We start from the raw sequence: 12,257 nt of genomic DNA on the forward strand, positions 1-12,257 counted from the left end.
AAATGAGAAAGTGACAAAAATGAGACACAAAACGACAAAAATGACAAAGTGACAAAAATGAGACACAAAACAACAAAATGACAAAAATGAGACAAAACGACGAAAATGAGAAACAAAACAAAAATACACTGCTCAAAAAAATGAAAGGAACACTTTTTAATCTAAGTATTGCATCAAATCAGTGAAACATGTGGGATACTGATCTGGTCAATAAGTAACTGAGGAGCTTTTTAGTCAGTTTCAGCTGCTTTGGTGTTCATAAAATTAACAACAGATGCACTAGAGGGGTAACAATGAGACAACCCCCAAAACAGGAATGAGTTTACAGGTGAAGGACACTGACATTTTTTTCCTTCCTAATGTTTTCTGACTGTTTTTCACTAGTTTTGCATTTGGTTAGGGTCAGAGTCACTTCTGGTAGCATGAGGCGATACCTGGACCCTACAGAGGTTCCACAGACAGTCCAACTCCTCCAGGATGAAACATCAATGCGTGCCATTACCAGAAGGTTTGCTGTGTCTCCCAGCACATTCTCAAGTGCACCAAGCGTTTTTCCCCCGTATTGAAATATGATGTATTTTCAAAGTGTTCCTTTAATTTTTTTGAGCAGTGTAAGAAACAAAGTGACGAAAATGAGACACAAGACGACAAAAATGAGAAACAAAACGACAACAACGCATTTTTCTATCATTATTCTAGTGAGAGTCTGTTGCTCTCCGGCTCTGAATCTAGACTAACCGTGGATCAGGAGGTCTGGATCCACAAACCAGAACAAAACCAGACTCAGTGTCAGATAATAACCTGAAAAAGACTCTGGAAACTACAGACACAAAGAATGTGTCATTGAAAATGTTGGAAAGTTATGAATTTCAGACTCATTCTAGATTCTTGAACCACATTTTTTTAGAGTTTAATAAAGACCCTGATAGAGAAGTCTTGACGGCATCGACATGTTTTCTTTAAGACATTTGAATAAAATGTAGAAACAATGACGACTTCTTAGACTTTAGTTGATTTGGCTCAAAACGTTAAATATGTTTCTGCCATTTTGTCTATTTGTCACTTTTTTTGTTCCACTTTGTGCCTTAAAGTTTAGATTCTTGAGTCTAATTTAAGAGGTTAAAGACCCTAATGAAGATCTGTTGACCTGATAGATGGAACATGGAGGTGATTCAGCAGATGAATCCACATCTGGAATATTTCCTGGAAGAATACGATGGTTTCCAGATTATTACTTCTTTTTTAATTTAATTCTAAGACACAAATGAATGTTTCTTGGGTGTAGAAAACTGACACTTGCACAGATTAACTAGATGTTAATAAAGGGTGTTTGGTGGAGAAGATGAGGTCTGGTGATGGACGTCATCACGTCTCTGAACTACCAGGAGGCTTCAGACTGGATGGATGAAGTAGAGATGGACTAGAACAAGACGAGCTAACAAATGCTACAGCTAGGTAGTTATCTACAGACTGTATTCTGATTGGTTTAGTGGAAGATGTTGGTCTGAGGAACGTTCTGAGGTTGAACGACCCAGAAACAGGACGTTGTTCCCCACAGACTGGTTCTGCTGCTTCCTGATAAAATAAAACTGTTTCTGCTGGGTCCTGTTCAGACAAATCAGAATAAGATTTAGAAATGTTGACCTTCTGTTGCTGGGTTCCTGTTCTGATGGTCTGATCTCTGGACTCTGAGGTCAACGTTTTTTTCTACAACAAACCAGATAAACCTTAATGCCCTGCTGGGGCAAATAGCTTCAGTTTGATTCCATTAACTGTCCTGTTGGCCTCATTTACAGGCACCAAAAAATATTGTTTCCTTGTATGAAAAAGACCAAAATATTCAGCAAAAAAAATCCCTAAATTTCTGAAAATTTGCAAAACCCTCAGAAATAAAATTCCAATAATTCCGTAAAAGTTTTATTTTAAAAAATCCCCCAAATTATTCTTGCAAATATTTTTAAAAAATGAGTAAAAATCTTCCAAAAAATCCTAAAAAAATATCTACAGTGATTCCATATATATCAGTAAAACTTCTAATACTTCCTTTAAGAACATTCACATAAAAATCAACCAAAATCCGGCGAAATTCGCTGGATTTGGTTGATTTTTATGTGAATGTTCTTAAGAACCATTTTTAGCATTTCCTATTTTCCACCAAAAAATGTTCAAAGATTTCCCAAAAATGTTGAAAATGTGGACATCAGAAGTTTCACTGTGGAAATATATTATTTTTCCACATTTTCAAACCTTAAAACGGGTCAGTTTGACCCACAGGACGACATGAGGGTTAAAGTTTAGGTTGAGATTTACTAGAAATGTTTTAACTGCTGCTGTGTAACGGGAATACTGCTGTTAAAAAGCTCTTTATCTGTTTAAAATGTTTGCAAACCAAATGTGACTGCATTTGTGTTCATATAGCAGAACTTTAAAGTGCAGAATACATTACTTTGAAATGACGTATTTAATTTGATGCATTGCAATGCAATTAATTCCGATCAATCTCTATTAAAAATGTAAATTGTTGATAAGATAATCCTTTATTGCTCCCCACGCCTGGGGAAATTCACATTGCATATTTAGCAAATAAACATAGCAATAATAAGAAAACAATAATGAAATAGTAATAATTTTAACAATATGTACAAGCATGAGAAATGAAAATGAATAAATACTGTACTGACACACTGTAAACAACTCAATATAAAGTGGTTTGAAAAATACATTTAAAAAGAGTAAGAAATGTCCAGCACTACCTAAGTACGACACCTGGACCTCCAGTAAAGACACTAAACTATCCTGTTAGATATAATCTAAACCTGTTGGGTCATAAACATACATCCAGTGACCTTCTGTCAGCCGTCCATGAGCTTCTGGTGCATCTTTGAACGTTCCTCTAGACAGAATTGGTCGAGTTAAACTAGACTGTTGTCCTTCAGACTCAGACTGGTTTCCTCATCACAGTCCACAGGTTTTAATGGGTTTACGTCCAGAACCTACAGTCTGTTCTAGAACCTTAGTTCTGGTCTGATTTATCCGTTTCATGTGTCTGGGATCATCATCTGTTGGAAGACCAAACTTTCAAGCTGATGGTTTTTAGTTTTCCTGAACAATATGAAGGTTTTCCTTCATTATTCTGTTTATTTTCTGCAAAGCTCCACTGACAACAGAACAGCCCAGAGCATGATACTGCCACCACCATGCTTGGTGGTAGCGTTGGTGTTCTTCACTTATTGTGCTCCAAACATGTTTCTGGTCATTCAGAACCTTCTCCAAGTCTTTTCTTTGTTCATGTGATCAGCAGCAGACTTCAGTGGAGCTTTAAGGTGTTTCTGGAGGAAGAACTTCCTTCTTTCTACATCACCAGAACTTTTAAAGATGAAAAGTCTCTCCTCTCTGCAGATGGTGGGGACAGAGTTTGAGATCGACAGCGACCTGAAGACGCTCCAGTTTTACTCCATCGAGGACGGAGACCAGGTTCTGGTCCGCTGGTCCTGACCCAGACCAGAGTCTTCTGATGGACCTCAGCTGGTTCTGTCTTCCATCATTATTGGAGGAGAACCACAGACTGACTCTGAGAGGAGGATCAGCTGCAGGAGATGTTTCCATCAGACTGGCAGAGACGTGTTCCACGGTGGAGTGTAGAAGATCACTTCAACATGCAGGATTTAAATGACTTCATGAGCAGCAAATGCACTGAGAGACGGAGGTTTCAGCAGCAAATAATCCTGAGGACAGGCCTGAAAAGGACTTGTAGATGCTGCAGAGTGGAATAGAGTCCTATTAAAGCCACCCCACCTCCACGTAGATGACCTCTGAATGGGGCTTCAGGCGTTTAGTTTTTATTCATGCAGCAACTTTTCTACTACAGCCGAAATAATAATAATAATAATAACTGTTTTCTGCTGCATGCTGATTTGTCGGCTTGATTTTCGTTCAGGATTGTGTTGTCAGTCATCACAGAATCATATCAAATGAAATGACATTTAAAAACCTAATAAACCAGAGACCTTTTACTGGCTTCTGTTTGTTCAGTTGAGTGTTTGTATTTCAGATGGTTTCTTTTACAGTTTGTGTGAAGCAAGCTACAGAACATAAACAGCACTCCATAATCACCTGATGGACTCCATCCTGATCAGTATCTGGACGTTAGCGAGCACTTAGCTCAGATGATGCCAACCCTGCTGTTCCAAATGCTTCCCTTTCTGGAGGTTTCTGACCTTCTGACTGTATCCCGTTGCATTCTTCAGAGAGAGCTCGGCTGAGGTTCTTCTCACTGCAGACAGGGCTTTAATATGGGATCTCCTAAAGTTTACTGGTAATTGATCAAACTTTTATGAGCTGCAAACACAGAGAAACCACCTGTGTTTTACTGCAGTACATATCTTTCTGTGTCCAGTGATGGATGGAGCAAAGTGACGTTTACCAGCAGATGGCAGCAGAGGACACATTTTCAGAGTTGAATCCCTCTACAGGGTCTCAAGGACACTTGGAACAAATGTCTTTTTGGATTGTTCATGTTTTAGGGATGTTTACAGACTAAACAACATAAAGCAGTCAATGTTGGGGCGAAGTCTTGGTTTACAGGATCGGTCTCCAGGAATGATTGTAAGTCACTGAAGTAACAGAGATATGACTGTGTATATATGTACTCATAGATATGTTTGTGAGGACCAACATAGTTTTAGACCTACTGAGGACGTCTGTGGACAGTGAACACATGTCTGATGTGCAGTGGAGGCTACAACCACCTCAGTCTGGCCCCTAACGACCAATAGCCTGTTACACAGGCTATTAAAAATATACCTTCTACCAACCATGAGAGACTTTTAAAGATCGCTTCAGGCTTACATAGAAAAAGTTAGTAGACGCCGAGTTCCAAAAGTTGGTTCTCCCCACTGGACTACATCTATGATGTACAGTGAACCCTCGCTATAACGCGGTTCACCTTTCACGGCTTCCCTGTTTCACGGATTTTTTTAGTGCAGTTTTTTTATGCTTTTTTTAAACAGTTCATTGTGTTCTGCGTCCTGATTGGCTCAGGGACTGACCAACGTGAACAGTCTCCGCGCCTCGTCTCCTCTGCCATACAGGCCAGCGCTGCCTGCTGTGGAGCGCTGGATCATTTCTCTCCTTGTTCTCCATGTAGTGAGACACCCTGAAAGACGGAGCTGACGGAGCAGCCTTCTTTTCCCCCGCCGTCAACCGGACAGTGGACGTGGTCCCCAGCCGTCTCTGGCCACTGCAGCCGCGCTCCCCAGGAGAAGAGCGCAGGCGCGAGCCTTCCCCACCCCCGACTGCTCCGATTGATTCAGCCGGCCGCTCTCTGAGGCAAGAGTACCGCCGCGGCGTCCACCTGGCTGCAGCTGCAGCGCTCCCCCAGGTGCAGTATTGTATAATAACTGTAAAAAATAAAGCTGACTACTTCACGGATTTCGCCTATCGTGGGTTCTTTTTGGAACGTAACCCCCGCGATAAACGAGGGTTCACTGTATTTAGATGTTTGTCATCTAAATGGGTTCCACCTGGTTAATCCGGTTCATCTTTTCAATCTGGTTTGGTTGTTGGTCTGGTCAAACTGTCAGGTCCCAGTAGATAAACTTCTTGCTAGACCAAAGTCATTAAACTCACAACCAAACTTTGGAAATGTTACTATGGCCAAGAGTAAGGGTGGAGAAGTTCCTCTTCCCGAGTCTGAGATTTGTCTACAGGACATTGGTCTTTAAATGCAAGAAAAAGTGGTCATCAGGAAGCTGAAGTTCTTGGTAGAATAAGAATCCCTTCTTCTTGGTACAAGAATCCTCTGGGAGCAGAAGTGGTGGCAAAGGTCCAACAAAGGAGGATCCTTCAAAGACTCGCTTCACTCAGGACGTCCATCTGGACTAAGAACCAAGGATCTGATGAGAAGGTGGAGGGTAAAAGACACCAGTCATACCAGCGACTCAGTTAGAGGCTGAAGAACCTTGGAGAAGATGTTTCTAAGAGCTCTGAGTTATTTAACAGAAACATTGAGCTGAAAGCTTTAAGCGGCAACGTACCCCACGACTCACCAAACTGCAGAAGGAGAAGAGACTGGCTTTACAAAGAAGTCCAGAACTCTGACTCCTACAGAATAGAGAACTGGATCTTCTCTGATGAACGTCCTCACTTCTGATTTCTGAAACCACCGTGTCCATACAGATGATGGTGGAACAGTTCCATCTTCTGATGGTGGAATCCAGTGTCCATAGTCTGGTTTGGAGGTCTACGTCTGCTTCAGGTCTCTCAGAGCTGCTCATTGTTCCTCAAGGTTCCTCTGTTAATGCACAATAGTAGACCAGCAACATTCTAGAAAAGGTTCTACTTCCTGTTTAGGTCAGGAGGAAAACATCAGAGCCTGTGACTGAACGGAAAATGTTTGAGACGTTCAGATTTGTTTTTTGTTTTTTTGTGATCAAATGTTTATTGATTTTTAACAGACAGCAGTTAAGACAAATGAGAAAGGAAATGGAAAGACAAGAAAATAAACCCAGCGATAGGGTTAGCATATAGTTAGGCAGATAAGTCAAATGATAGTTCACTTTTTCAGGAAAGCACCACATTTGGTACAGACATAGTATATGACCATACAATTGATTTAAGAGGAGTACCCCAAAAATCTAAGCCCCCTGGTGGCTGTTATATATAACACTGTTATAAATGGCTTTATTGAATCCGCAGACCCTTAAACAATGGGGGTAGATCTTGAAAGTAACTTTGTATCTGCTGTATTAAGGGAGATATTACATAAATAGGTTTAGCAAGGCGGCCATATTTGAATTCAAGATGGCGACCACCAGGGGGCTTAGATTTTTGGGATACTCCTCTTAAATCAATTGTATGATCATATACTATGTCGGTACCAAATTTGGTGCTTTCCTGAAAAAGTGAACTATCGACCCCGAATTTGGGTCTTATCCGCCTAACTAATAGAAGGTAACTGCCTTTGTTGTCTTTGTTTTCACCTAATTAACCCTCGTCCACCCACTCTACTCCCAGCTACCATATGAAATGCACAAAACTATTCAAGCAAAAAAATAAATAAATAAAAATAATAATAAAATACATGCCTACGCAATGAAGGGGCAGAGAAAAAAACACAAATCCTCATACATCATTCATTCACTCACTCATTCTAGCCTAACCCAGAAATCTCAATATGGCTGTACACATAACAATGCATCAGTTCATGCAAACACATATGTACGGTATCTTGTATAGGTAACAAAATCAAAAAAATAAGGATATAATTCATTGCACACCCAGAAATTAAAATTGAAGCATAGCTCTCATAATAAGCTCTCATTTTTTCCATCAGGTTTGACCAACAGTTAATATTTTGTGCTTTAGTTGACTGTAATCATGCGGTGGTCAGCTCTAGCTGTGCGATGTCGTTGTAAGAAGAAAGACATTCCTTGGTTGACAGTTTATGTGGGGTTTTCCAGCGGCAAGCGATCATCCTTTTGACTGCTGTGGGTCCAGCCAACAGAAGACGGCTTTTATTTCGTGTTAATTTCAGAAAAGAAATGTCATTAAATAATAGTAAAGACAGTGAAGAAGGAACAGCTCTCTCCATTACATCAGATAATATACTTGAAATGTTCTTCCATAAACTGTTAACTTCCGGGCACTGCCAAACTAAATAAAATATGCACTGATGGCATTGCCTGGACAGAAATCACAAAATGGGTTATTTTTGAGTTTCATTTGATGAAATCTTTGAGGTGTAAAATAGAACCGATGGATACATTTATAGTGGATCATCTGATGGTTTGGATTTCTAGATGAAATGACAATATTGGACCAAATAGATTTCCAGTTCTGAGGGAACATCAATATCACTTTTCCAAATTTCAGATTTGGTTTTTATGTAGATGGATCCAGTATGACTCAGTAACGGTGTTCTGAGCTTCTACCTGGATTTAAGGAGGAATGGAACCCAGACTGACCTCAACCCAACTGAGAACTGCTGGAGACCCCTGAACATCTTTACCAGTCCACCACCGACCTCCATGGAACACCTCAACTCTAGAAGAGAGAACCATCCACAAAAGACTGAAGACTGATCAGAGTTGAAGGAGGAAATACTGGTTATTGATTATCAGTCTTTGAGCTTTGTTTTTCTGGAGAGAAGGAACGTTTGGGACACGGTGTACAGAACCAGTCGAAAGTTTGAACACACCTTCTTATTCAGTGGTTTTTATTGGTTTTATTTCTTTTTGTCTCCTGTTTGCAGACACTAAGCTAGCTGGTTAGCCATCAGCGCTAACTCCATGACCGAGCCACCGTGCTACGATAACTCCACCCACCATGAGGTGGAACTCAACTGGAATGGTAAACCACCTAAACCAAGTCAAGTTGGTGCTGGTGCTGGTGGAAAAGCGCCATTAGGGGGCGGCTGATTGGTACCCATGTGGTACTGGTCCCCGACCATCGCCCAACTGGTCCCACCACTTTGCACCATAACCCAAGCAGGTAACACTAGCAGAAGCTTCTGATGATGTTTCCTTAAGTCTGGGCCTCGGTCAAAATCCACAGTCATGGAGATGGAGACCTTTCAAGACTATCTGATATTCAATTTTCAGTTGCGATTTGAAGCTAACCAGCCAATAGGGAAGGAGAGATTACATGAAACAGAAGACACCAGACTGATATACTGAAAAAAACAGTTTTATTGAGGCTGTACAGACTGTTTGTGTTACCTCTTTGGCAGACGGTCAGTTAACGCATGAAGTAGCTCCTTGTAGCTCCTGGATCAGCTCTGTAACCTGACATGATGCTCAGAAAACATAAAACCAGCCTGTAGGTCCCTACAACAACACTCAGCAATGTCCTGCTGTGAACAACTGAGCTGTAACTGTGGCTAAGAACTGAACAATATGACATCATAATCTGGACAATATTTGACTTCAAGTGAGCAGCTCTAGAGTCACAGAACTCCATCTATCAGCCATTTACAAATCTTTTCATTGTTTTTTTTTCCTGTGTTTTAGGTTGAAAGTTCTCTAATAGTTTCCTAACATGTTGCCAGATCTGATTAAACAGAGACTAAGATCACTGATGGAGTCTGTAAGTACTGGAGAAATAAAACAGAGAATATTAAGAGACCAAAAATCCAATGAAAACATGAGCAAAGGAACGATGAATTCTGTCATGTGAAGGAGAACACTGACCTATGTCTTAGTCAATATTTCTGATCAATGACCAAATTTAAATATTTCTTGACTAACATGGATTTTTAGGGTTTGAAAAATAAAACAAAAAACAACAAAAAAGAACATATTCAAGATGATAGTCTCAATATATTTATAAAACTAAATATTGTTTTTGACTTTACTATCTGATATTGGTTGAGGTTTTGAGTTTTTCGATCTAAAACAGAACATCTGGACTTTACGGTACAACGCAGTGTTTGTTTTGGTGCAGAGGATGGAAGTATTTTTATTTATGACAGAGCTTTGGAAGCAATATTAACATGAAATGATTGAAAAATGTTTGTTTTACTTTTTGTAATTTTATTTCAATTTAAATGAAAGTTTTCAGTGTACTATGAGTACTAAAAGAAAAACTGCATTTTTTCTGATTTCTCATGGAAACTAAACAGTCCTTGTTGAGATTGTTGATTTATGACCAAAACCATCTGATTCTGTTTGATGAAAACTTTTCATTTTAATCGTAGCAGTGAGTGTCTTCCATACCCGATGATTAGAAATATGGCTTCAGAAGCGTTAGAATAGTTGTGTCTGTACTTTCACTGTTGATGATTTGTACCAGTGATGGAGACGAATCATCTCTGTAAAACAAATGTGATCTGCACTCATCATCATCATCATCATGTAGGTTTCAGGAAAACATTAGCACCATTTAAAACAGTCTGAGAATATCAGGTAATTATTTACAAGTTCATATCAAAAATACACTGCAGGTTTTAGAATAAACACTAAATGAATCCTGTAAGTCTTTAAAAGCCTTCAGACCTGCCCAGTGGTTCTATTAACCTCCAAAAAGCAGAGAAAGCAACTATAAAAAACAGTTATAATCTGATCATGTAGGAATGCTAAACTATAGAATACATTTATACTGATAACAAGAAAAACATTTACTCATAGCAGATCATCTAATCTTGGTGTTTGGTGAGATTGTTCTCATTAATGTTCACCAATGAAACAGGAAGAGTGTCATCTGTGATCACAGCTGTTAGTGGTTTATCATCCGTTATTAAACAGAAGTGAGTCACATAGATCTGTCTGAAGTAGAACCACTTTAAGCACCGTTTGTTTGGTGGAATTGTCAACAAGTCATGACATGGAGTTCTGATCAAGTCAAGAGATGTGGTTGAAAGACTTCATTTTAACCTGAACAGAACATCCTGCTGAACTAAACAACAAAAAGACGTTCTCACAAACCTTTAAGGCATTTCTCTACACGTCAAACATTTGTGTTTCTCACACAAATCTGTCGGAAATGTTAGAAAAGACGAGTTAAAAATAAAAGCTATAAACAAAACCTGAACCATTCAGTACCTTTTTAAAAAACGTCTCACCTGGTCAGTCACCTGCTGTCTGGAGAAAATCTGTCATCTGTCTTTTTTTATTATTATTTTGGACTGAACTCCTAAAGAAGGAGACTAGAAGCAGATAAAACCTGATCTGGAGTCAGCCGCTCCAGCAGTGAAATCATGATGTCGTATATCCAGAGCGGTTTAAGCACCAGACTCTAAATGATTGTAGAAACGTTCACTTCAAGTAAGAAAAGTAGAAAACACAAAGAGATCCGTTAGTTGTGTTGTGTTTTATCTCCAGCAGCAGCTCAGGGGTTCCTCTCCTCACACCGACCGTCAGCAGCGTCCGGACAGCGACAGGTGAAGCCTCCGAGCCGCGGCAGACACAGGTGAGAACAGCCGGCGTTGTTGGAGCAGTAGTTAAAGACTGGAAGGAGAGGAGAGTTAGCAGGTCTGGACACCACAGGACACTTTACAAAGACAGATGGAGCTTTTCCACCAGCAGCTACTCTACTGGGTTTGTGAGGTTTCCCATCAGGACGTAGTTCCTGGTACCAGCTACTGTTTTAGTTCCTACTGGGCCGGGGTTCCCAGAGAGCTGATTGGAGCCGATAATGTGACGTCTACAGATTGCAGGCCTCTGATTGGACAGGGAGTGATGACACACTAGAGCGACTCCTTCACCAAAACCAAACCGTCATTTAAAACAAAAACTGGCAACAGTCATGGTTCTCTGACTCTTCTTTTACTTTAATCTGACAAAAAGCCAAAAACGGAGCAGCAGGTGTAGCTTCGCCTCCATGTCCTCCATTGTTGTGTCACGTTTGTGTCACACATGTATGACGTTAAAGGACTTCCGGGCCGCCGTGCTACAACGACTCCACCCATGATGAGGTGGTGCTCAATGTAATGGAAAACCACCTAAAATGAGTCGAGTCGATGCTGGTGGAAAAGCGCCTAATGTAGTATTACACACCTGTGATCACTGACACACACCTTACTAAAAATCATGTTTACATGGGATCACTGAAACTAAACTGAAACTGAGATTTCCGGTTATACAAACTGCATGAATGTCAGAATAAAATGACTTGTGGAAACCAGAACTTTCTCCAGTTTGAACCTATCCTCATGGAAAGACCAGAGAAACTGGAAAATCTGACTGTGGGTCTTTACAAAGATGGAAAAGGATGCAGGGATGTTGGTGGAGTCCACCCTGGAGCCGATTAGAACCCAGGACGTTCTGTCTGTGATGCTCCAGGGGTAACCAGCTAAACATGAAACTGATTCACAGGCTGTCAGGTTAACAGACATGAGTCCAGTGTTGTGACTCAGTCTGCCTGCTAAGAGCTGGTGATGGTCAGGCAGCTTTGCATGTCTACAAAATATAGTCAAAAATCAATTCTGGATCAAACAGAGTTCTCAGAAAGTTTTCAAGAGTCTTCAGAGTCTGATGTGAATAAAGTCGATTCAGTCAAGAGGCTGGAAGAACAAACATGAGCAAAACCTCCAGATTTGAACTGACTACACAAAGCGTTACATCGTCTTTTATACCGATGCAAACTTCATCTAAACACTCCTGCTCTGTTCTGGAAGCCACAACCCAATCAGGATATATATGATGTAGTCGTATGAAAAGTTGGCTCTCTTTTATCTCTGCTAGGTTAGCATTGATGATCCTCAACAGAATCAGAGCAGTCACTGACGATCTACTCCAGGTCGAAATGGATTTATGTAACCT

At 40.3% G+C, this 12,257-nt stretch overlaps 2 protein-coding genes across 2 annotated transcripts in view; one reads left to right on the forward strand and one right to left on the reverse strand.

The window, feature by feature from the left end:
• Positions 1 to 4,018, forward strand: part of tbce (tubulin folding cofactor E) — a 43,617-nt gene extending 39,599 nt beyond the window's left edge. The window contains exon 17 of the mRNA XM_051945407.1: positions 3,400 to 4,018. Within this exon, the coding sequence (XP_051801367.1) occupies positions 3,400 to 3,495 (96 nt within the window). The 3' untranslated portion in view covers positions 3,496 to 4,018. The remainder of the gene's footprint in view (positions 1 to 3,399) is intronic.
• Positions 4,019 to 8,669: 4,651 nt separating this feature from the next.
• Positions 8,670 to 12,257, reverse strand: part of LOC110970081 (nidogen-1-like) — a 77,753-nt gene continuing 74,165 nt past the window's right edge. The window contains exon 20 of the mRNA XM_051945396.1: positions 8,670 to 10,943. Coding sequence (XP_051801356.1) covers positions 10,825 to 10,943 — 119 coding nt within the window. The 3' untranslated portion in view covers positions 8,670 to 10,824. The remainder of the gene's footprint in view (positions 10,944 to 12,257) is intronic.

Source organism: Acanthochromis polyacanthus, chromosome 3 (assembly GCF_021347895.1).
Source record: "Acanthochromis polyacanthus isolate Apoly-LR-REF ecotype Palm Island chromosome 3, KAUST_Apoly_ChrSc, whole genome shotgun sequence".
Classification (NCBI taxonomy): Eukaryota; Metazoa; Chordata; class Actinopteri; family Pomacentridae; genus Acanthochromis; species Acanthochromis polyacanthus.